The sequence below is a fragment of the Rousettus aegyptiacus genome, unplaced genomic scaffold (genome assembly GCF_014176215.1).
Source record: "Rousettus aegyptiacus isolate mRouAeg1 unplaced genomic scaffold, mRouAeg1.p scaffold_m13_p_9, whole genome shotgun sequence".
NCBI lineage: Eukaryota > Metazoa > Chordata > Mammalia > Chiroptera > Pteropodidae > Rousettus > Rousettus aegyptiacus.
The window spans coordinates 34,516,501-34,541,974 of record NW_023416312.1 but is presented as its reverse complement, the minus strand read 5'-3'; the positions used below and the strand labels follow the sequence as shown (position 1 = coordinate 34,541,974).

General features: G+C 45.4%; 2 protein-coding genes across 3 annotated transcripts in view; one reads left to right on the top strand and one right to left on the bottom strand.

The window, feature by feature from the left end:
• Positions 1 to 20,504, top strand: part of FGD1 (FYVE, RhoGEF and PH domain containing 1) — a 39,785-nt gene extending 19,281 nt beyond the window's left edge. Inside the window, exons 5-18 of the mRNA XM_016137319.2 lie at positions 181 to 270; positions 955 to 1,103; positions 2,399 to 2,555; positions 2,660 to 2,798; positions 12,007 to 12,065; positions 12,199 to 12,345; positions 12,708 to 12,800; positions 12,957 to 13,036; positions 16,386 to 16,416; positions 16,910 to 17,011; positions 17,377 to 17,502; positions 17,679 to 17,840; positions 18,889 to 19,032; positions 19,572 to 20,504. Coding sequence (XP_015992805.1) covers positions 181 to 270; positions 955 to 1,103; positions 2,399 to 2,555; positions 2,660 to 2,798; positions 12,007 to 12,065; positions 12,199 to 12,345; positions 12,708 to 12,800; positions 12,957 to 13,036; positions 16,386 to 16,416; positions 16,910 to 17,011; positions 17,377 to 17,502; positions 17,679 to 17,840; positions 18,889 to 19,032; positions 19,572 to 19,877 — 1,785 coding nt within the window. The 3' untranslated portion in view covers positions 19,878 to 20,504. The remainder of the gene's footprint in view (positions 1 to 180; positions 271 to 954; positions 1,104 to 2,398; positions 2,556 to 2,659; positions 2,799 to 12,006; positions 12,066 to 12,198; positions 12,346 to 12,707; positions 12,801 to 12,956; positions 13,037 to 16,385; positions 16,417 to 16,909; positions 17,012 to 17,376; positions 17,503 to 17,678; positions 17,841 to 18,888; positions 19,033 to 19,571) is intronic.
• On the bottom strand, positions 20,496 to 25,199 carry TSR2 (TSR2 ribosome maturation factor). 2 transcript variants are annotated; one of them, XM_016137322.2, is made up of 5 exons: positions 25,056 to 25,199; positions 24,804 to 24,894; positions 22,480 to 22,571; positions 21,817 to 21,915; positions 20,496 to 21,509 (listed from the first exon to the last, which is right to left on the bottom strand). In XM_016137322.2, the coding sequence occupies exons 1-5, from the start codon at positions 25,137 to 25,139 to the stop codon at positions 21,375 to 21,377; spliced, it is 501 nt and encodes a 166-aa protein (XP_015992808.1). In that variant the 5' UTR covers positions 25,140 to 25,199; the 3' UTR covers positions 20,496 to 21,374. The 2 variants fall into 2 exon arrangements, with proteins under 2 accessions (XP_015992808.1, XP_015992807.1); XM_016137321.2 differs by having other exon boundaries at positions 21,745 to 21,915; positions 25,056 to 25,198.
• Between the last annotated feature and the right edge of the window lie 275 nt (positions 25,200 to 25,474).

The following is a 25,474-nucleotide window of genomic DNA, read 5'->3' as shown; positions in this document are numbered from 1 at the left end:
TACACTGGGGAGCCATGGGTGAAGCTGTGGAGGCTTATGGCTCTAGGGATGGGAGGTAGGGTTATTTCCTAGTGGCATTAGGCTTAGAGTAGCATTTGAGCTGTTCTGAGAATTCTGGGGGTTTGGGTGACAGTTAGGTTACAAGACAATGAATAAGTGGTTGCCTCTTCTCCTTTCCAGTTGACTGTGCAACAGAAGGTGTTCCACATTGCCAATGAGCTCCTGCAAACTGAGAAGGCCTACGTTTCCAGGCTCCATCTCCTGGATCAGGTAAATGGCTCTTCGGGGATCCCGGGACCCTAGGACCTGGTAGGTGGGTGCCAAGGAGGAAGCGATAGGGTCTGAGCCCAGCCCTACTATTGGGGCCAGAACCTAGAGGTGGCAAGGCTCCTCTCTGACCTTAACCCCCATCATGTCCCTGAAGCCAACTCTGATTATGACCCTTAGACTGATCTTTGTACCAATCATCATTGCTAACCCTGGGTGGGTACACAAGCCCTGACTGCAACTCCAACCCAGATCCTGAATTTACCCCTGGCTATAAACCAGACTTTGAACCTCATTCTAACCCTGACCTCAAATCCACTGGAATCCCTAAGGATGAGGATTTTCGTCTGTTTTATTCACTGCCTAGCACACAGTGGCACTCGAAAATTTTGCTAAATGGTTGGATCTAATTCCAACCTTCTCTCTGACCCAGAATCTAATTCTGACCTTGACCCTGATCCTGATTTCTCATTGTTCCAGTGCCTATCTTCAGATCCTAACTTGACAACCTGAAATCCAGTACTGGGTATAAGCCTAACCCCATTCCCTCTCTCCTCAGTCTCAAGACCATGCCGATCCCAAAGGTCCACAGAGCTGCCCACAAACACTGCCCTTACCTGCAAGCTGCCCCTTCCCCAGCCAAGTCCCAGGCCCAGCTGAGCTGAGCACTCCTGCCCTGCCCCACAGGTATTCTGTGCGCGGCTGCTGGAAGAAGCTCGGAACCGCAGTTCCTTCCCGGCTGATGTTGTCCATGGCATCTTCTCTAACATCTGTTCCATCTACTGCTTCCACCAGCAGTTCCTGCTGCCTGAGCTAGAGAAGCGCATGGAAGAATGGTGAGGGGCCCCAGAACTAGGCTGCCCACACTCCTGTGCACTTGCCTGCTGAGCCCAGGCCAGATGGGTACATGAGAGTTCATTCCTGCCTGCCCTCTCCTCTTACCGCCTGTCACAAAAAAAATCAGGACCAAGCTCTGCCTTCTAGGCCCTCTTAGTCTAACATGAAACATAGACCAGGACTCAGAAAATTCCATCAGAATAGCAAAGCTCTTAAGGGTATGAGGTTAAGAGCCAAATTGGCTGGGTTCAAATTCCAGCTCTGCCACTTGTAGCTGTGTGACATTAAATAAATTTCATAAATTACTATGCTTCAGTTTCCTCTCTATGAAATGAGGGTAATAATTATATTCTGCTCTGTAGGGTTGTTTTAAGGATTAAATGAGTCAATACATTTAGAGGGCTTAGAACAGTAACCAGTATGTAAGTGCTCAATGAATGTGAGCTATTGTTCTTTTTTATCAGTGCTATGACAGAGCTGTGAATGGGAGGTTGTGGGAATCCAAATAGACCAAAGCTAGCCTGGGGGTTAGAGAAGGATTCAAGGGAGGAGGTGATGCCTGAGCTGAAGCCTGAGGTAGAAGGGCAGGGTTGATAGGCAATCTCCTGGCCTAGAGACTCTTCTCTTCCATTCCATCCTGTAGAGTCTACACCACCTGCCAAAATGGTCTTTCTGAACAACAATCAGACCATGTCGCTTCCTGCTTAAAACATCTCCACATTCCTCACACCCACAGGATAAAATATGTGTCACCCTCACCAGACTGTGACCACATAGGGCTGGCATGAAGCCACTTACTACACTTCCCCAACTGACTGTGACCCCCCCGAGGGCTGGACCAGGCCTGGTCCTGTGTGTCCCCCAGCCAATTGAGACTCCTGAGGAGTGCAACCGCCTGGTCAGTTTGCCTCCCCTACCAGTGACCCTATCAGGGCTCACTCAAGTGTGGCTTTTTTGTGTCCCCAGAATCACCCAATACAAGACTGGGCACAGAATCAATAATCAACTTAATGAAGTGAGGTCAGGGCAGGTATTCCATGATTCGTCATTCCTGGTGCTCGAGCAGGGCAGAGTTGGGGTGGATGACAGCCCAGGCTGTGGTCTCAGGTCAAGCTGAGCCTCTTGACTTAATGGGCATGTCATATAAGCAGAATTTCCAAAGGAGCATACTGGCTGAGAAGTAGATTTCCAGGTCTGAAGTAAAAGTGGCCTGCCTGGGGCTGGAGACCTATAGGGCGGGGGCATTGGGGGGCAGGGATCAACAGGACCATGTCAGCCCTTGCTTCCATCTCAGGGACCGCTACCCACGCATTGGAGACATCCTGCAGAAGCTGGCACCGTTTCTTAAGATGTACGGCGAGTATGTAAAGAACTTTGACCGGGCTGTGGAGCTGGTCAACACCTGGACAGAGCGTTCCACCCAATTTAAAGTGATCATCCATGAGGTGCAGGTAAGTGGCAAAGCTGGATGGGGCAGACTGGGGACTAGAGGTCCGTGGGGACATGGTAGGGGGTCTGTGGCCAGACTTAAGCTCTCTGCTTCTGCCTATCACAGAAGGAGGAAGCTTGTGGCAACCTGACATTGCAACACCACATGTTGGAGCCCGTGCAGCGCATCCCCCGCTATGAGCTACTTCTCAAGGACTATCTGTTAAAGCTGCCCCATGGCTCCCCGGACAGCAAGGATGCCCAAAGTGAGTGCACATACCCAGGCCCTGCCCTGTACCAAGACTTAACTAATGGGGTCAGCCTTCCACTGCCACATAATTGAGATCACAGAATAGGATCTCCAAACCGAAAGGCCAACATTGAAGTTCTGGAGCGAGACCCCAGGATGAACCTGTAGGTTGAGATCTCTGCCTGAGGACCCAGACAGAACATTCAGGAGTCCTCAGTCTGAAGTTCCAAACTGGGATGCCAGATTTTTGAGGGGCATGCCCAGAATTATCCCCTAAAGGGAGCTACTTGTTTCCTAGGCCATGACCCCAGGCTAATCCCTAGACTTGCCTGTAAATGAAATTGTCCCACATCTGAAGTGACACTGAGCCTGAACCCCCAGGGACTGAGCCACCAGTCTGAGAGCCCAGACTGAGCCGATCCCTCTTTACTGAATTTACACAGCTGAACTCCCCTGAAAGAGATTTGTCTCATCAAGCCCCCAATTTTCCATCCTCCACACTTAGAGCCCACTCTGTGTCTGTCAGCCACCACCCAGAATGAACCTCTCAAAAGAACCTCCAGGTCTGATCAGAGCTCCACAGAATCACTTGTTCAGAACTGAGTTTCCCAGAATGAACCCCATATTTTCTGCCTCCCAGATTAAGATCTCTAGGCTAAGATACCACCTCTCCAGACTGAGTTCTCACACATTGAACCACTAGAAAAGTGTTTAATTCTGATTTCTCAAGTATGAGACCCAACCCCCAGGGACACACCCCAAAAAGTACTTCCCAGAGTTTCTACAACTTTCCCCCAGGCTGTTATTTTCATTCATTTCTTCATTAACATAATATTTACTAAGCAGCTTGGTGTTCTGTGCATTGTCCTAGGCACGAGGGATATGGAGGTGAACAAGACAGACAAGGTCTTTGATATCAGGGAGTGTACATTTTAGTCAGGGAGACAGACAAAAAACAAACGTATAGCAAGTCCTCAAATAACGCCATTTCCTTCAACATAGTTTCATTGGAACATTGATGAAGTGCTGTAGGAACTTAACTCTTACTTATATCAATTATAAACTGGTTTCATAATACATTATTTCTCTGCAGTTCCAAGAACCAATTGATGATGTTAAGTGAGGACTTACTGTAATAAATACACAGGAGAATATAAGATAGGTGCTACATGCAATTCAGAGAACAAGAGGGTAATTGGGTGGCCTTTTTAGAAGACATTTGAATCAAACCTGAATAACAAAAAGAGGGAGCCACATTCAGGTTAGGGAAGAGTACTGATAGGGGAGGTGTACATTCCAGGCAGAGGCAAGAGCAGGTGCAGAGTTCCTAAGTTAGGGTAAGTTAGGGTAGGAGATGGCAGCTTGCTTATCTCTGGACCAACAAGAGGGCTGGTGTGACCTGACCGTGACAAGTGAGGGCAGAATAGTAGAAGTAGTGTTGGAGAAAGGAATAAGACTTTGAAGGCAGAGATATGTGGATGGATTTTATTCTGAATATAGTGGGTATCCACGGGAAAATTTGATTGAGATTACTTGGGGAGCAAGAGAGGAAGCCAAGATACTAGTTAGAAGCCTTTTGCAATAAATTAAGTGAGAAAAGTTGGGTTAGATGAGGATGGTAGTAGTGAAAGTAGTGAGAAATGGCTGGATTCAGGATGTATTATACAGTTGATCACTGAACAATGCAGCGATTAGAGGCCCCCCCCCCCGCCTTCATGCAGTTGAAAGTCTATTTACAACTTCACTTCCCCCAAACTTAACTGCTAATAGCCTACTGTTGATCAGAAGCCAACTGATAACATAAACAGTTGATTAACACATATTTTGTCTGTTATACATATTATATACTATATTCTTACAATAAATCTAGAGAAAAGAAAATGGTTATTTAAGAAAATCATAAGAAAGATAAAATACATTTATAGTATTTATTGGATAAAATCCACATATAAGTGGACCTGTGCAGTTCAAACTCATGCTGTTCAAGGGTCAACTGTATTTGGAAGTAGCACTGAAAGAACAAGGGTGGAATGGGTATGGGACTTGGTAGAAAAATTCAAGAATGACTTGCAGATTTTTGGCTGGTGGTGATTGTTTCTGAGATGACTTTAGAAGTTTTATTTTGGACTTGTTCACAGTGACTGCCAGTGAGGCAGTTAGATGAGTCTAGAATCCTAGGGAGAGATCTAGATGTCACTAGCACATAGAGAGTATACAAAGCCATGAGGCTGGACATGATCACCAATGGAGTAAGTGTAAATAGAGAAGAAAAGGAGATCAAGGACAAAGCTGAGGGAGGTGGAGTCAGCAAAGAAGACTTAGAAGGAGCAGTCCTAAAGGTAAGAGGAAAATCGGCAAAATGGTGTCCTAGAAGCCACAAGAGTCAGGGACAAACAGCTGTGTACACTTCCCAAACTGAGTCCTGTCTTCCGTACTAGATGGGATACTTTGCTACCAAGGCAAGACCTCTAGAAAGAGCTAGAACCTTAGAAAGTTTGATAGCTGAGCTCTACAGACAGACATTTGCAAACTAAGTACCATATTCTTCTTCTTAAATGAAGCCCCCACAAGGTGGCAGAATGAGCTACATAACCTAAGCATCTAGAAAAAGCCTTCCACACTGATTCCCGTGGACTGACATCTCTAACCTGAGCCCTCAGGCTGAACCCAGTCCAAGGTCCCAGTTATAGATCCACTACACTGGTTTCCCCAAACTGAGACCCCCAGACTGGGCCTCCGGAATGGTCTCCCCACCCTAAACTATGAACATGGGTTTGCAGTCAGAGCTTTCAGCCCAAGGTCCCAGAGTGAGATTTCACCAAAAAAGCCATGCAGTCTGATCTCCTTGGCCACAATTCTATAGACAGGTATTGCCAAACTGAGCACCCTAGATTAATTCCTCTACTTACTGTCCTTCAGACTGAGACTTCTAGCCTGAGCCCAAAAGACTGATGCTCCAGATCCATCCCACAGACTGAGAACACTGACTGAGCCCTCAGACTGGATTCCCAGAGTTCCCCAGTGTAAACCCCAGAAGGAACCCTGAAATTGAGCTGCCCAGACTGAGCTTCAAACAGAGATTACAGACTGCATCCTCCCTAGCCCAAGTCCCACTAACCAGGCAACCCACACCAAGCTCCGAGTCTGACCTTCCCAGTCTCAACTACCAGACTGACTTCCCTCAGACTGTGGTCTCCATTTTCTACCTCCCAGACTTAGATTTATGGATTGAGATTCCCAGGCTGAGTCCAACAGATTGAGGTATCCTGACCCAGCCCCATACCGAGACTCAAGAAAGATACCTCACTGTCACTGGGGTCCCCAGAAGAAGCTTCCCATCTCATTTTTTCACTTAGAGCCCATGAGTTCTACAGAATCACATGTCCATATTGAGCTTCCAGGACTGAATTCTGCAACTGTGTCTCCACGATGGACCCCTAGCATGATATTCTCAAACTGAAAATCTCCAAATGAGTTCCCTGGACTGGACCCCCAAAGTAAGCTGCCAGTATAAGCTCTCTAGACTAGGCCCCAGATTGAGTTTTTAAATTTTTTTATATTTTTCAATTATAGTTGACATTAATTTTAGGTGTACAACAGTGATTCGACATTTATATAACTTATGAAGTGATCGCCCCAATAAATAAGTACCCATCTGACACCATACATAGTTATTACAATACTACTAACTATATTCCCCATGCTATACTCTATATCCTCAATACTGTTTTGTAACTACCAATTTGTACCTCTTAATCCTCTCCCTCTTCATCCATCCCCCCACCCCCCAATCTGACAACCATCAAAATGCTTTCTGCGTCTATGAGCTTGTTTCTGTTGTTTGTTTGTTTATCCTGTTCTCTAGATCCCACATATGACATTTGTCTTTCTCTGTCTGACTCCACTCAGCACAACACCCTCTAGATTCATCCATGTTGTTGCAGATGGCAAGATTTCATTCTTTCTATGGCTGAGTAATATTCCATTGTATATACATACCACCTCTCCTTTATCCATTTATCTACTGATGGACACCCAGGCAGTCTCCATATCTTGGCTATAGTAAATACTGCTGCAATGAACATATAGATAAACATGTCCCTTCAAATAGTGTTTTGCATTTCTTCAAATAAATCCCCAGAAGCGGGATTACTTCTTTGTCTCTTATTATAGCCTTTGTTTTAAAGTCTATTATGTCTGCTATAAGTATTGCTACCCCAGCTTTTATTTCCATTTTCATGAAACATCTTTTTTCATCCCTTTACTTTCAGTCTGTGTGTGTCTTTCAATCTGAAGTGAGTCTTTTATAGGCAGCATATGTAGGGGTCTTGTTTTCTTATCCATTCAGCCACATTTTCTTTTGACTGGAGCATTTAATGCATTTACATTTAAAGTAACTGTTGCTGGATATGTAGTTACTGCCATTTTATTCATTTTTTATCTCTTGTTTTCTTTTTCCTTCTTAAAGAAGTCCCTCCAATGTTTTCTGTAATACTGTCTTCATAGTGATGAACTCCTTTGGCTTTTTTTTTTTTTTGTCTAAGAAGCTCTTTATCTGTCCTTCAATTCTAAATGATAGCTTTGCTGAGTAGAGTAACCTTGTTTGTGTAGGTCCTTTCTTTTCATCACTGCGGATATTTTGTGCCCATTCCTTCTGGTCTACAAAGTTTCTGTTGAGAAATCAGTTTATAGTCTTATGGGAGCTCTCTTGTAGGTAACTAACTGCTTTTTTCTTGCTGCTTTTAAGATGCTCTCTTTGTCTTTAACTTTTGCCATTTTAATTATGAAATGTTTTAGTGTGGGCCTGTTTGGGTTCATTTTATTTGGGACCCTCTGTGCTTCCTGGGCTTGTCATGTCTATTTCCTTTGCCAGGTTAAGGAAGTTTTTAGTCATTATTTATTGAAATAGGTTTTCAATTCCTTGTTATCTCTTTTCTCCTTCTGGTATCCCTATGATGCGAATATTGCTATGCTTGATGCTGTCCTAGAGGTTCCTTTTTTTGGATTCTTTTTTCTTTTTGCCATTCCGATTGGGCATTTTCTGATACTTTATCTTCTGAATCGCTGATTTGATCCTCCACTTCATCTAATCTACTGTTAATTTCTAAGGTATTCTTCATTTCTGTTATTGTAGTCTTCATTTCTGACTGGTTCTTTTTATGTTTTGTATCTCTTTGTTAAAGTTTTGAGTTCCTCTACTTTTCCTCTAAATTCATTGAGCATCCTTATCACAAGTTTTTGACCTCTGCATCTGGTAGATTCCTTGTCTCCATTTCATTTAGTTCTTTTTCTGGAACTTTGTTTTGTTCTTTCATTTGGAACATATTTCTTTGTCTTCCCATTTTGACTGCCTACTTGTGTTTATTTCTGTGTATTAGGTAGAACATGTCTCCTGGTCTTAATAGAGTGGCCTTATGTAGTAGGTATGCTGTGGGGCCTAGTGGCACAGTCTTCCCTGGTCATCTGAGCTGGGAGCTCCAGGTATGTCCCTTGTATAGGTTGTGTGTGCCCTCCTGTATAGTTGAGCCTTGGTTGCTATTTGCTTGTCAGTGGGCGAGAATGATCCTTGAGCTGATTGGTTGTGAGGGCTGGCCATGATCAGTGGAGGAGCTGTTGAGCTGGGGCTGACCCTACAGAGCAAGTATTGCTTTAGCAGGGCTCTAGTGCCTGTCCTATCTGCTCTTTGAGTATGTCATCCTCAGATATAACCCCAGGTGGTACTTAGACTTAAGCCCCCACTGTATGTGCAGTGCAGACAGGGGACTCCTGGAAGGGATCCTGCTGCAGGCCAAGTTCAGCTGCAGCCTGTGCCCTGCCCAGGGCCACCTGGCATGAGCCACCAAGCAATCCACAAATGCCACCACCCACGCTGGGCTGGGAAGTACCTCGAGAGGCCAAGCCACAAACAAAGGCTGGCTGCTGCTAGCGATAGGCTTGAGGCTGCTCAGCACGAAGTATAGGGCATGCCAAGGCCAGATGATGCTTGTTTAAGTTTTGCGAACCTTTGAGAGATTTTAGCAAAGTCCACAGAATGATCCAAGACAGGCATTTTGTATGGAAAATCCATTGGAAATGGCTTCGGTGGGCCCGCATATTGCAAGGGGTGGGGTCTCAGGGAATCACCAGGGTACCTTGAAAGGCCCTGGGGCAACCAGTGTTAATTACATTGATGGAGTCTCAGATATGGTGGCCTTCTGGGTCTGCAAGCTAGGCAGGGCAGGTCTCAACAAAGGAATGATGCCTTCTGGGACCAGCTTGTTTCGGGTCTCCATCCCTCCGATCAGTCTTGAGGTAGCCTCTTCTATGTGTTCCCACTTGTAGAACTTCTATTCAGCTAGACTTCTGATGACTCTCAATAATGGTTGTTTTCTAGTATAGTTGTAATTTTGATGTGGTTGTGGAAGGAGGCAAGCACTACATTTACCTATTCTGCTATCTTGACTGGAACTCAGATTGAGTCATTTTGCTATCTGTTTGTCCCTGGGCAAACTACTCAGTCTCTCAGTCTTAGTTTTCTAGTGTGTAGAACAGGGATGTTAATACCTCCCTCATAGTTATCTGGAGGATAAAGGAGATAATGAAGGTAAAGCTTTTAGCACAGTACCTGGCACATGCTACAGGCTCAATAAATGTTAGTTGTTTCTATTGCTGAATCCCCTGGCTGATGCCCTCTATACTTAGTGCCTCTAAAAATCAGCCCCCAAATTAAGTTCACCAAATTAGGTTCCTGTTTTGTACCAGTCTCAGCCCTATCTGTATGTGTCCCCAGAATGAACCTCAGAACTTGAGCTTGGCTGACTGAGCTCCCCACACTGAGCCCAAAGATGAACCACCGCCCCCCTACCCTGAAAAAACTTCCCAGTCTGATTTTCTGAGCTGCTCAGAATGAGACTCTCTGAATGAAAACCAGCCTGATATATGCTCACTAAGCCCCCCAGCCCAAGATCTTAAGCTGACCTCCCTATTTTTTCCCTCAGACTAAAATCCCCAGGCAGAGCACAAGAAAGTGCCTCCAGCTCTGAACTCCACTGAATCATACCTCTGGTTCTCCAGACTTGATTCCCCTACTTTCTACTTCCCAGTCTAAATTCTAGAGCCTGAACCCTAGACTGGGCTTCCCAAACCAAGTCAGCTGGAACTCCTGACCCGAGATACCTACCCTGAGCCCAAGACTGAACTCTGAACCAACATCCCAGACTGCCAAACTCAGACCGGACCCCACCAAAGCCTCCATACCAAACTCCTGCACCAGGTTCTCCAAACTGCACTCCCTAGCATGAACTCCAAATGAATTCCTGGACTGGCATCCCCACACTGAACCCCCAGACAGCTTGGACACACTGAACTCCTGGAAATGCCAGTCCATTCCCCACACGAGACATCTCCAGACAGAGTCCCTGATAACAAAGCCTCTAGTCTGAGTCCAGCAGCCTACACAAGCCTGACTTATAGGCCCACAACTTGCCAGAGTCTTCTTCCTGTCCCCTTCCCTGGACACCGTCTGCCTCTGCCACCCGGCATGGGGGTGCCACCTCTTCTCTGAGTCTCAGTTTTCCCATGGGTCAAGTGGCACAATCACACCTATCTTATAGGGTTGTTATGAGGATTGAAGGAGTTAATTTATTCAAAGCATCTATTGGGGAGCCCTGGCGATAGTGGTGGGACCTTGGCCCCATCCTAGGGAGCTCCTAGTCTACTGCAGGATACAGATGTGGATATATAAACCTACAACGAACACACAGTGTGAACAGTGGGACACAGGGGAGCTGAGAGGAATGTGGAACTCAGCCTGGGAACTCAGGGCAGACTTTCTGGAGGAGATGAGCTGAAGCTAGAAGATTAAGAGGCAGTTGGCCAGGTGAAGCAAGACAGGACATGTTGAGAGAGGTGCAAATGAAGAAAGATGGAGAGGTCAGCAGAAGCCAGATCACTAAGGGCTTTGAATGCCGGGTTAAAGGGCTGTGTCTTTACCCTGTAGGCATAGGGGAGCCATTGACAGATTTGAGCAGAGGAATGATAGCCAGCCATGTGTAAGAAAGCTCCCTCTGACAGCTAGGATAGAAGAAGGGTTGGAGATTGAAGACTGACACCTGAAAGGCCTCTGAGCTGGGACAGGGGCCACAGATCTTGAGCACCAAGACTTGGTTATGGAGAATAGGGCCTCCTAGGAAAACAAGATTTACCTTACCAACCATATGCACTTTCTTCAGAAGCACATGTGCTCCTTCCATTACAGGCATATTTTCTGAGTGGGAAAATCCAGCACCTTGCAATAGACAAAAATGGGGTGCATCAGCAGGATTTGTTAGTGTATGGAGATGTTGTATAGGGACTTATTTCAATTTTTTTTCTTGATGATACCTGGCCACTATAGGAAATATGGACATTATGGGAAAGATAAAAAAGGGAGGGGGGAAAATCACCTGTGATACAAGCCCCCAGAGTATAAGCACGAGAAAAATTTTGACATGTATTCTTCCTTTTTTTTTTTATTCACATATATTTGTGAAATCAAGATCTTTCAGTATATACAAGTTTGTATCCTTTTCTTAAAATGTCCTGAGCATTTCCCAGATTATGAAAAACCCTACATAAGTATCATTTGTAAAGGTTGTTTAGTAGACCATTATATGAATGCACATTAATTTATTTAACTGAACCTCTACAATTGGACATTTTTGTTTCCAGTTTGACAGTTTTAAATAGCACTGCAATCAAAGTGTATTTGTACATAGAACATGTATTTTCTTAGTTCCTATAATCAGAATTATTGAGACAAAGACTAGGATCATATCTTTGTTTCTTCATATGACTTTTTCTGATTATAAAAGTAATACATGTTCTTTGTCAAAAACATGAAAAATACAGAAAAATCTAAAGAAGATAATAAAAACCACCCATAGTCCCACCATCCAGAGAAAACTTGTTAAACACGGGTATGTTTCCTTCTAGTTACATAAGTAATTATTATTGTTATTTTTAATAGTAATAATAATCTTGTTTATTTTGTTTTATTGGCTGCCAGCTACTCCATGTATTATGATTGTGACATTGAGACAGTTTCTGATTTTTAAAGTGATGTTGTTATCGACGTCTTTGAGGCTGGTGCTTTCTGGGATGGGGAGGGTGTGGTCAGACCAGGAGGAGGTATTCAGGGAGCAAAGCAGCCTTGAAGAGCTTCTTCTCTGCTTAGTCCCCCATCTGACATCCCACTCCGCCTGCAGAGTCTCTGGAGCTGATAGCCACAGCAGCAGAGCACTCTAATGCTGCCATCCGCAAAATGGTGAGTGGCCCTTCTAGCCCTGCCCTTCCTTGCCCATCTACCCATGGTGTGTCTGTCCTGGGCTTGTGACTTGTGGATATCTGAGGGGAGGCTGGCACTCCAACTCTGCCTTTTGCTCACTGTCTCTTGCCAGGAGCGAATGCATAAGCTGCTGAAAGTCTATGAGCTGTTAGGGGGTGAGGAAGACATTGTCAGCCCCACCAAAGAGCTCATAAAAGAAGGCCACATCCTTAAGCTGTCAGCAAAGAATGGGACCACTCAAGATCGTTACCTCATATTAGTAAGTGCCTGGTGTGGGGTTGTGGGTGGACCATGCCCCCATACGTGTTGACTTAGTAATCACTCAAGACCATACCTCCCGCTAGCCATTATTTCCTCCATTAACTCATTGTACTTTTACTACCTACACTAGATGATGTAACTAAGACAGAGAGAAGCGACTTGCCCAAGGTCACCCAACTAGGAAGTAACTCCCATGCTGAGGATCTTTCCTTGCAACTTTTGTGCCCAATCTGGGCTGTTTTCTCCATCTATTGCCTTGAGTCCCCATAATAAAGCACGAGGAGTACTATAAGGATAGGGAGCTGGACCACACCCCTCCTGGGTCCTCCACACATACATCCCAAACCTTTTCCTTCCTAGTTCAATGACCGCCTTCTTTACTGCGTGCCCAGGCTGCGGCTCCTTGGCCAGAAGTTTAGCGTGCGGGCACGCATTGATGTAGATGGCATGGAGGTAAGCACAAGGAGGTGGGAAATGAGACCTGGAGTGGGGCCTTGGTGCTGGGAGATTGTAACAAAGACATTCTGACTTTGAACCCAAGTCTGTGCAGAGGATGAAGGCCCTGGGGAGCTCAATAGGCCTCACAAAGCTCTTTCTCCCTCCATTCAGCTAAAGGAAAGTTCCAACCTCAATCTGCCTCGGACCTTCCTGGTGTCAGGAAAGCAGCGCTCCCTGGAGCTTCAGGCCAGGTACTTACTTGCCCTTGCCTATACCTTCCCTTCAAATATGCAGTCTTGCTCTTCTGGTGAGTTTTGTTAGAGGAGAGGGAAGAATGAGATGTTAATCCAAATATGAATAACAACAACACAAATAGTTTATTGTAGATTCAGAGATTTAAGAGAAATACCAAATACAGTGCTTGGTCCTTGATGCCAGGCTGATTTGAGAAAAAAAGCCTTAAAAGATATTTGCAAGACAATTGGGAAAATAAAAACGAACTGAGCATTACATATTGGGGAATTACTGCTAACTTCTTCAGCTATGATCATGGTATAGTGGTTCTATAGGAGAATGGTGCTGTTTTCTGATGCATGCATAAGATTTAGTGTCACGATATTCATAATTTATTTTTAAATGGTTTATCAACCAAAAATACATGTGTGCATACATATATGCATATACATATACATACATGTAAAATATATATTAATATATACATGCATGAAGTAAATATGGTAAAATATTTAAAATTTTGTATCTATATAGAGGGTATATATTTAATGTCCTTGTGTTATACCGTCTACTTTTCTGTATGTTTGAAATTTTTCATAAGAAAAAATTTTAAATAACAAATTTAAAAATAATACCCAGTCATTTAACAAAGGGGCTTCTTTCATATCCATCTTCTACTGGATGATTATAACAATAGTTCACATTTAATGAAGACTTGCTCTTATGCTAGGCACTGTTGTAAGTTTAACTTAAACAATTTAAGTGTAAATTGATGAGTTCAATCCTTAAAACAACCCTTGAAGTATCTACTGTTAGCATCAGCCCCATTTTACAGTTGAGGAAACTGAGGCACAGAAGAGTTGTGTACCTTGCCCAAGAGCCCACAGCTAGAAAAGAACAGAGCTGGGATTGGTCCTCACTGCCTTCTGAGGGCCCAGGTGATAGGGTATCAAGGTCATGGTCAGGACTAGAGAATGGATGCACATGGCTAGATGATCTGCTTCTGACAGGCTACAAGGAAATGAGAAATGAGAGCCAGAACCCTCATTGTTGAGACTGCATGGAGGCTGGAGAGGTGGATGTGGGCTGGGGGTGTTGGAAGTTCTGGGAAACAGAATCCTGGAGACCTGCAGCCAGGAAAGTGAGACCAAAGCTGACAGGCATATCTGGAAGGTGGCGGGAGAGGCATGGGACCCAGGCATGCCTCAGAAGAGCCTGAGTGACAAGCCTCATGACTGGGACACCTAGTATGCTGGAAGGATGGAGGGAGGGGGCTGCAGAGGAATGCTGGGCCCAGAAGGGTGCACTTAGCAGTGTAGGGTTTCCTCCTAGTGGCAGAAGGAAGGCATGGACGGTTTGCTTTGCAATTGCTTTTACTGTCCTTTAAAAAGTTAATTTAATGAAAAATTTCAAATTTTTTTAGAACTACAACAACCACCCATATGCCCACCACTTAGATAACTGGTTCTCGACCTTGGTGACATGTAGGAATCAGCTGGGGAACTTTCAAAAAAACTGATGTCTGGGACCCACCCCCAAAGGCTCTGATTTAATTTGTGTGGAGTGTAATCTGAACATGGGGAGTTTTAAAAGCTCCCAAGGTGAATTTAATGTGTGTAAAGGGTTTAGAACCACTACCTTAGAAAAATGGCTATTGACATTTTGCCATGTATATCTTTTGCTGAACCATTTTAAAGTAAATTATAGACATGACACTTTACCCCTATATACTTTATCATGCATTGCCAGAAACACTATTGTGGCTCTTAAAAATCAAAAGCAATATTTTTTACTGCAAAAAAAAAATAGAAAATATAAATTAAAAAGAATTTTTTTAAAAAAGAACACAATCAGAATAAAGTAAAATTCACTAGAACTGTACCATCTAGAGAGAGAGCCAGTGCTAAAGTGTTGGCAGAACCCCTTTAAGGGCTTTCTTCTGTGTGTGTGTGTGTTTGTGTGTGTGTACACATAACACACGGTTTTCTTTCTGTATTTTATTATGAAAAATTTCAAAATACAGAAGAGTTCAAAAAATTGTACAGTGAACACCCATAAACCTATCATATAGATTCTACAAATGTTAACATTGTGCTATATTTATTTTATAACAAATCTATCCTTTCAACTATCTACCAATCCATCTATTTTTTTTTACTGCATTTCAAAGTCAGTTATAGACATTGCTACACCTCATCCTTAAAGATTTTGGCGTGTATATCATTAACTAAAGTTCAATGTTTGTGTGAGGTCCCTCCTCCCCCACCCCCTGCCTTTTCTTGAGGCAAAATTTTTAGACAGTGAAAAGCACAGGTCTTAAATATACCATGGATGAGTTTTGACAAATGTAAACACTCGTGTCACATATATTTTTAAACAAAAATAAAATGCTATATGTGTATGTTATATATGTTGTTTTCACTTAACATATTATAAACAGCTTTGTAGCTTATTCATGTTGTCTTTTTTTGTACCTGATTCCCTGTTGTTGGACACTTAGGCTTCTTTCAGTTTTTCACTATAATAAATAGCATTGCAAAGGGACATTCTTATAGCTACATATTGACTCACATCCTTAATTTTTCATAAAGTAGTTCTAAGGATGTAGTCAGAATTTCATACTAGAAAAACACTTTTGATGTCTGGAGTGTGGATGTGGAAGGGGATTAGAAGGGAGAGGTAAGGAGGCAATAAGCCAAAAGGCTGGGTTCTATCACTAGTTAGCACTTGATAGGACTGCAACTGGGCAGAAGCCTTGGAAACTGCAGGGCAGACAGTAGAGTCGGGGACAGAAGGTAAAGGGAAGGGGAAATTCACATTAATTGAGCATCTAGTGTACCAGGGATTGTGTTGAGCATTTTACACGTCACCTCGTTTATTGCTCAGAACAACCCACTCTAATAATTATCATCTCCATTTTACAAGTGAAGAAAAATAAACCGCCCTCCTTTATCAAACTTGACGTTCCAGCAACAGGGAACTATCTGTGGTTTCTTGTATGTTCCATACTCTTCCACATAATCCTTCCTTAGCTGCCCCCACCAAAACTCCAGGCTGAGGCAGGTTTCCTCCTCTGGGCTCCTCAGCCCTATTTTCACTCTGTCACAGCACTAATCCCCTGTGTTATCCCTATCTCCCCTCTCTAGACCATGAGCTCCTTGAGGGTAGGGTCCTCTCTGAGGCTCAAGTTCCTAGCACAGGATCTGGAAGGTATTAGTAACTATGAGTAAACACAGACAGGTAATAATTGAAGGAGCAGAGGGTCAAATCCCAGGTATGTCTTGACTCCAAAACACCTGCTCTTTACCATTCCAGTTGCTTTTGGTTGGCCTGCCTAACCCAACATCTTTCTTTTTTGCCCCCAAGGACTGAGGAGGAGAAGAAAGACTGGGTCCAGGTAACATCCAAGAAACTTTGTGATAGGGGGCTGGAGAAGTATTAACAGGTCTCCTAGGGGTTGGTGGACTCTCCCTTAAAACTTAAAACTCACATCCGACCAGAATGGTCCTGGACAACAAATTTTACCATCCCCATTTTACAGATAAGCCAACTGAGGTCCAGAGGTTAAGCAGAAACTCACAAATTCTTCCTTTAGAGAGCTGGCTCCGCTGAGAGTATAACCCCAATGAGTTAAGCCCTGTAAAACCTTAAGCCCAGACAGTGGCTAGGAAGGCCTTCTGAGGTTTTTTAGCCACTGATTTCTCCTCTCTCTTTCCACAAATATAAGAACTGAAACCTGAATTTGGAAAGGGACTTGCACAAGGGGCAGAGCAGTGCCTAGGACTCACTTTTCTGACTCCAGGCTAGGTCACAGGAATGTTGAGGTGAGAGTGAAAATGAGTGGGTTGTGAAGTGATCTGACCTCTCATTTCTTAACACCACCTCCCCAGGCCATCAACTCCACCCTCCTGAAGCATGAACAAACGCTGGAGACCTTCAAACTGTTGAACTCAGCAAACAGGGAAGATGAAGACACACCCCCTAACTCTCCAGTAAGAGTCTATACCCCCTCCCTCTGCACTGGGACCCTTCCAGGCCTCCAAGTCCCCACTTTTACCTTGAGTTGTTCTTCTCTTCCCAGAGAATAAAGACCAGAGAGGCAGTGCATGACTAAAGAAGCAGTCTTCTGTTGGTAGGGCCTCAGAGGAATCACTAGGGAAATGGAGGCCCAGAAAGTAGAAGTGATTTACCTTCGGTAGCACAGTGAAGTAGGGACAGAGCCAGGACTCAAAGGCAGGTCTTCTGAACGTGTCTGCTGCCTCCCAGTGATGATCTAAGCCTTGGAGCAGGGGCAAGGACTGGCTAGACTGGGCTAGGGTGTAGCTGTCTCTGACCTGGGACCTGGCCCTCTCTCCAGAACGTGGATCTTGGGAAACGGGCACCTACACCCATCCGAGAAAAGGAAGTCACCATGTGCATGCGCTGCCAGGAACCCTTCAATTCCATCACCAAACGCAGGCACCACTGCAAGGCCTGCGGGCACGTGAGTGTTGGGAGGCAGGAGCAGAGCTAGGGAGGGGACAGGCTGGCAGCCTAAAGGCCAACTTCTGAGAGGGCTCCTACCAAGCGGGGAGAGGCTGTGAGTCTGCTGTGGGAGTCAGTACACTGAAGGGGAAGGCCTGCTAGAATCAAGCTTCTCTTGCCCACCTGCCACTCCAGGTGGTCTGTGGGAAGTGCTCTGAGTTCCGGGCCCGCCTCATCTATGATAACAACCGTTCCAACCGTGTGTGCACTGACTGCTACGTGGCCTTGCATGGGGTACCTGGGAGCAGCCCAGCCTGCAGCCAGCATACACCCCAGCGCCGGAGGTCCATCCTAGAGGTAAGAGCCAGACCCACAACCACTAACCGTCCCACATCAGTCACATAAGCCACAGCCACCCACACAGTGTGACTGAAGCCTGGGCATCTCTGAAACCATAGGGTGGCATGTGCATCCATTGAACAAGTAAGTGATCCAGGCTTGGAGTGAATACAATGAATGCAAGAGTGAATGAAAGCCAGCAATTTTAATTTAAGTGCTTGAGAAATTTAATTCTCACAGTAACTATCTATCCATGCTATTACTATCCCTATTTTGCAAATGAGGAAACTGAGGCCCAAGGAGGTTGTTTGCCCAAATCAGACGGCCATTGAGTGGCAAACCTAGCATGTATTTTTTTAAACAAATTTGTTTCTTATTACAAAGTAGGATATGAACACTGAATAAAATTAGACTATATTAAACAAAAATAATAAAAATCACCCTATACTATCCACTAATACTTATGTTTCCTATCTTTCTAAGCACGTGCCTATTTTGTGTTTAACTAAATTGAGGTATTTTTTTTATTTAACACTTAAAGAATGTTTACTTTGTGCCAGGCACACTGCCTCTAAGCACTCTGCCTCTGTTTATTTAACTCTTACAACAGCTCTATAGGCTCTCCTTCCAAGTGCACACATTTTCATTTAGAGCTAGGATTCTGAGCCAGACTGCCTTATCCCCACCCCCATCCCCTTAACCATAATGCTAGGTTGCCTCTCACTGAGGGCAAGGAATGGATATGTGAAAGGTGAAAAAAGATGGGAAAAAAACGATGAGGTATGAATACATAAATGGCTTGAGGAATAAATGGACTGATAGAAGAATGCCTGGTATTTAGGTGCCCCTGCTGAGAGCTGTATATCCTTCCCACCAACTCTTAAAGGTGGAAGCCATGGCCTGACGTACCTGAGGACATTGGGCAAATCACTCCTGGCATCTGAGCTTCGGTGTCCTCATCTGAAGTATGGGCATAGCAATCCCTACGCTGTGGGGATATTGAAGCCCAGAGAAGCCAGGCTAGGCCTTCAATCAATATTGATGTTCCCCATATCTCTGGCCACAGAAACAGGCCTCAGTGGCTGCGGAGAACAGCGTCATCTGCAGCTTCCTACACTACATGGAGAAGGGTGGGAAAGGCTGGCACAAGGCATGGTTTGTGGTCCCTGAGAATGAACCCTTGGTGCTGTACATCTATGGAGCCCCTCAGGTGTGTATCCTTCTTCTTTGGGTCTCTTCAGCCACTTGGCAAAACCTGGCTTCCCCCTGTCCTTGTCCTCTCCTTGGCCTTGGGGGCATAGGGTAAGCCTAAGTGGAAGTCAGAACCCCCACCATTGTGAGACAGTCTAGCTTGAGGCAAGGAATGATTGTGGGCCAACATATGTAGGGGAAAATGGGGTGAGTTGGGAGAGGAAGCTGGCTTCCTGAAGGAGGCCAGAGTGGAGAATGGGGCACTGCTAGGTCCAATTTGAGGGAGGGGAGAACATGCAGATGGGGCAACAACCTAGACAAAGACCTGAACATGTTATTTGATGTATATATATGCTAAACAGACTGGCCCAGCTGTTTTTGGGCATGAGGAAATAGGCATTTGAACTTAGCCTGTGTCCTAGCCCCAGTTCAGACATTTTCCTGTTGCTATCAGTGGAACCATGGAAGGTTCTCAAGCAGGGGAAGAAGGGTTTAGCAGATACAAAAACAGTGAGAAGCCTAACCCCAAAGTGACTCCAGCTCTGTCCCTTTCCCCAGGATGTGAAAGCCCAGCGCAGCCTACCCCTCATTGGTTTTGAGGTGGGGCCTCCTGAGGCGGGGGAGCGGCCTGACAGAAGGCATGTCTTCAAGATCACCCAGAGCCACCTGAGCTGGTACTTCAGCCCTGAGACAGAGGAGCTGCAGCAGCGCTGGATGGCTGTGCTTGGCCGGGCAGGCCGTGGGGACACGTTCTGCCCAGGGCCCACACTGTCTGAGGACAGGGAGATGGAAGAGGCACCGGTGGCAGTTTTGGGAGCCACTGCTGAACCTTCTGAAGCCCCCCAGACCCGAGACAAGACCTAGAGAGTTTGGGGGGAACTGGGGCTCCCTGTCCCACACCCTAGCTGCCCATGTCCAGTTGGGGGCCCCAGGCCCCTTCCTCCCAGCTCAGTCAATACTTGAATTCCCATCATGGGCACTTTCAATCCAGAATGCTGGGTCTTGGGTTTTTTAATTCATCTTTTCACAAAACGTGGGCTTTTAAAAGAAATATTCCTACAGTGATGTTAATTTTTTTAAATCCCTGTCCCCAGGGAGGGTGGGAGCTGTTGCCAGACCTGCCTGAATTAGGCCAATTTTCCCTGATCCCCTCAATACCCCCACAGATCCTGCCTCCACCCAATTCCCCACAAAGCACCAGAGGCAAGAGGCCTGGATTCAAGTGCCACTGACCCCATGGCCCTGGTTCACCCCTGCCCCCTCAACCAGTGTCTTCACATGTACGTTTATGTGGGGTGGTGACCAGACCCCTCTTGCCTCTCCACAACTTACAGCTTCTACCGAGCCCCAAGGCTACCCAGTATTTTATTGTCCAGACCCATGGCAGGGCCACCGGGCAGGACAAGGGAACAGGGGAGAGAACAATGGATACTCTTTGTTTTTGTTTTTTGTTTTTTAAAGAAAATACAGTTTATTTCAGGCTTACAGAAACTTTTAGAGCACTGCTGTGCTCCATTCGTCCATCTGTTTATTTGTTCAAAGTACCAGGCTGCAAGCATGGGCCCAGAAACTGTTCCCTTGCTGAGTTCTGAAGCTCAGCTACCAGAAGGCTGCTGCCAATGCTACTTACAGAGTAAACAATAAGGTATTATTTATTGAGGTCTTACGCCTCATCCCTGAACTTGGATGGGATGGAAATAAGAGTTTGTTAAAAGGTTGGAAGAGAGAGAAAATAAAGCCCAGGTCCCCCAAGCTCACCACCTTGCCAAGGTCTTAGACTTCCTAAAGGAACCCAGAGCTGGAGGCTGGGGTGTAGGAAGAGAGTGTTCCTGGGAGGCTCCAATTTCTGGGCAGGGGTATAGAGCTGCTGTGTGTGTGTATACACAGGTGAAGAGTGGGAGAGGTACCACAGCTACTTTCACTTATATCGACTAATCTTTCAGTTGCATTGTTCATGTCACCATTCCTGACCCAGCAAAAGTATTGGTTCCCTTATGCTGAGTATTGGTTCTGCTGGTCCTCTCCCTTCACAAGTCTACCTGCCTACTGTCAACCAGTATTTAGCTTCTTCTCCAGCCACACCCATACCCATTCAACCTTCCCTCTTCACACTGCACCCAAAAGGCACTGTGCTGGAAAACCAGGCTTTATCATTCAGGTAGTAACTTAAGGCCCAAGGGGATATAGTGAACCAGCTTCTCAACCCAAGACCAAAGACCCTAGGGCTCTTCTTCCCCTGGAGGGAGCTGGACAGGGGAATAGGGAGAAGGTGGAGATGAGATAACCAGTCCAGAGGTCCACAACCCTCCAAAAAACTCAAAACAACTAGCAAACAAGGGCCCAAACCATCTGCGGCCCCACTCATTTCTTTCTCCGGACGATGGTCCAGCCGTCCTCCACTATATCCTCTTCCTTAATAGTCTGGGAGTCTGGACCAGAGGGTTCAGGCTGGGGGCTGACTCCATCTGTAGCTGCCCCATCATTCACAGCTGTGACCTGGAAGAGAAATGCAAAAGAGCTAAATGCAACACCTCCCAGATGTGGCCACTGGAGACCCAGGCTCTCCTCCCAGCTTTGCAAGGATTGGCTATGTGACCTTAGGTAAGTTCCCTGCCCTCTCTAGATAATGCGACCACCACCATACCACCTCCATCATTTCCCTGTGAAGCTAGTTGACCTCCCAGAAAAGTGAAAATATCTGCATCTCCCCACACAAGGGGCACCCCTTTACCTCCATCTCCTCCACATTGTCTGCATCATCCTTATCAGTCTCGCTAGCTGCTGTAAGTGCAGTGGCTCTAACCTCACGCTTTTTTTGAGTGATGTGGGAGGCCATCTCCTTCAGAGCAGCGCCATCACCCCTCTGGAAGTGGTGGAACAGGGTCTGCAGCTGCTGACTCACCTATTAAGAAAACATTCAACCAGCTTGGATTTTTCTAGAGAACTTACAATACAACCAGCCCGTATTTGCAGCAAAAGTGGGGCGGGGTTTGGAATTTTCCAGAAGAAAATGGGGCTCTTTTCTCCCCTAAAGAGTTCACTAATGAACAAACCACATATGAAGGGCTCAGGTAAGGGCCTGAATCTTTGAAGGAGGGCCTCCTAGCAGGGAAAGCACTGGAACTGGTTTTGAAAGATGTAAGATGTAAAAGGGAAAGAAATCCCTGCAAGGGGAATGATAGTGACCAGAGCAGGGGTGGAAATGTACATGGCCTGACCTGCCCTTGGGATGGGGGTGAAGAACAGACCTGACTAAGAATGATGTATGGAGTAAAATAAAGGAGAGACAGGGTTTGGAAAGGCCTAGGATGATTAGACTTTTTCCATTGGGCAATAGGTAGTCATAAAGGATTCTTGTGCAAGACTTAGGAATGGTTGGAATCAAGAGTCTTGGCCTAAAAGAAATACTTTGGGAGAAGAAAGACTGCAGGCAGGGAGATGACAGTTGTGTCCATGACATGCTCACCTGGGGCAGACTCCCATCCTCCACAACTGTGTCAAATTCATTTGTCATGAGCTCTCCAAGGAAGTCTTCCACCTCATTTAGCTCCAAGTCAGCTGAGTAGAAAAGGATAGGGCCCTTTGGTCAGTGATCAGCCAACTTCACCACTTCTGCCTGCTACACTTCGATACCTACCTGCTGGGTCCACATTTGGTTGGTGGGTAAAGGTCCAAACAGTGAGCCTTTCATTTTCTAAACTGTTCCACATTCCAAGTTTTAACATCGCTTTTTTTTAAATTGAGAGACCCTTCACAACTGTGTCTCCACTGATACAGGAGGGCACAGACCAAAGAGGTAAGTAAGAAGAAATGGATATAAGTATTTGCAATGATGAAATCATCATAGCCTTGACATCAACACATTGTGTGACTGGCTAAATCTTCCTCTCTGGGCTTCAGTTACCTTATAAGCTCATGCTCTTTTTCTTTAATTAGAGAATTACTCAGTCTTTCACAAAGCTCCTTGCTCTCTCTTCCTTTTGGTAGAGCTCATTCACCCCCTTGGCTTTCCCTACCATTCTAACTTAATATCCCTTAAATATGTCTCCAACACAGACTATGTTCTACCTGTTTTACAGGTACCCCAGACTCTCCATATCCAAAGCCAGACTCATCACCTTACCTTCCAAACCTACTTCTCATCTCCAGGGTTACTGTTCCATGAAAGGCACCTATTCCACATGGCAGACTCACACCAGAATCCTGCCTCCTTTTCCTTCCCCCTCTACAACCAAATAATCTGCAAGGCCCTAACTGACTCCTCCTCTTCCGTGACTATCACCACTGCCCTAGTTCAGGCCTCATCATTTTCTAGACAGAAATAGCCTTAGTCTTTCCCTCTCCAGTCCATGCTCCATGTCGATTACTTTCTGAACATTCTAGCCAGCAAATTCCATCCTGTTACTCACCTTAGAAACTGCCCATTAATTTTTCTCACTTACTGCAGTGTTTCATATTCTGCTTTTGGGAAATAACTGTCCTGGGTTTTAAAAGAAATCTATCCATATAAAGCTAATGGGAAACAAAGATAAACAGGCTTCTTTTTAGCGGTTCTTATCCTGATCCAAGCCTTTACTATGTTAATGATTATTATGACTCTTAAGTAAGAGCTGAACAAAAAAGCTTTTCTTACATAATTTGACTGGAGAAGTTTTTTCTTCACTGAACACCTAAAAGAACTAGTCTTCCATAGCATGCATTCTGGCAAAAGCTGGCCTAAAAGACAATATAAAAGACACATAAGGCCTTCCACATCTTACCCTTCTCCAGAGGCATCCCCAAACCCCATTCTCTAACACTCTTCCCCTCCACACACCCACAAGTGTGTGCATGCTCACAAGCCCTTATTCCAATAATGAACACCCTACCACTTTCCAAATATAACACATAATCTCCTCATACCACAGAATTTGAGTTGCTCTCCCTGCCTCCCGCACCTAGTTAACTCCTCATCCCTTAAGACAGCCCAATCACCAACTCCCATAATGAACTTCAAAAGAAGCCTTCTCCCCAGTCTCAAGTTACTGAAACACCTTGAGCTCTTTATTAGAGCATCTATTGCCCCGTATAAATGCCTACTTACTTATCTGGATCCCTCACTAGATTGTGAACTTCATTGAGAGATCTCTGCCTAATGTCATCTCCAAGACTAAAAAAACCAAATGAAGGATTTTGTAAAAATTATACTATGCAAGATGCCTCTGCAGAGCCCCTTATTCTTATATGACCCTCAAGACACATCAAATGGATAGATATTTGCTGTTCGAACAGCCAAATGTGCTTACTGAGCCCTTAAAACGTAGTTAGGCCAAAATGAGTTGTGCTAAAACTGTAAAACACTCACTAGATTTTGAAAACAATGCTAAAAAAGGATGTAAAATATCTCATTAATGTTTTATACTGATTATAAGCTGAAATATTTTGGACATATTGAATTGAATAACAATTTCATCTGCTTCTCACTTTATGAAAGTGGCTGCTGAAAAATTTTAAATTACACGATGTGACTCGCATATTTCTATTGGACAGCGCTGAGGTGGATACTTTTATACTCATTTTTAAGAAATTAAGACTGAGTGTCAGGGAGGTAAAATGATTTGTCCAGAGTGATACCATGAGTCAACGACACAGCCCCTAAGACTCCAAAGCCTGTATTCACTCCAACTCACCCTCACACCAACTTGACAACTGCGCAAGAGGAAGAGCGGTCTCTCCACCACCGGCCACCTCCTCCTCCTCCCCGCCTCCACCCTCCCAACACACCGGTCACAGCGCCTCACGTTCACTCACCATTGCGGAAGAAATACTCCTCTACTGCACCCCCCAGCCACTCGGCCTTCTCCTGGCTGTGCACGCCCCCGAAGCCATTCTCCACAGCGATCTGTGAACACAGGCCCAATCCGACCACGTCAGCCCGGGAGCCGGCCTCGGGTGGCGTGGGATTCGCAGCTTACACCGCCCAGTGAAGCCTTAAGGCCTCGCCCAAACAACTCCTATTCTGCCCCAAGCCCTAGGCTTTATCCCGGCTCCGGACCCACTAACCTGCAAGGCCGGCCAGGCCTCCAGCGCTGCGCGGACTCCAGCGCGGAAGAGCGCTCGCGAATCTTCCCCAGCGCCCGCCATCATGCGGCCGCAGACCACGTGAGGCCCAGGCGGCTCAATCCCTCTGCGGCAGCGCCCAGGCAGAACGAGGCGAAAGCCGAGCCTGAGAACACAGATTTGCCTTTCCGCTAACCTAACGGCAAGGCTAGAGCAATAGAAAAGTCTGTCAGAGCAATGGATGACACCACTACAGTTACTCGCGCGCAATAATTAAATGAAAGGAAGCCAGAAGTGGAGGGCGCCTGGGGCCATGGGTTCCGAGCCAGGGGTGCTGCGCAGAAAAGGTATGGGGAACTTATTAACGAGACAGATTTCAGTCTCTGAGAAAGAGGAATCAACCTCTGGGAGCACAGCCTAAA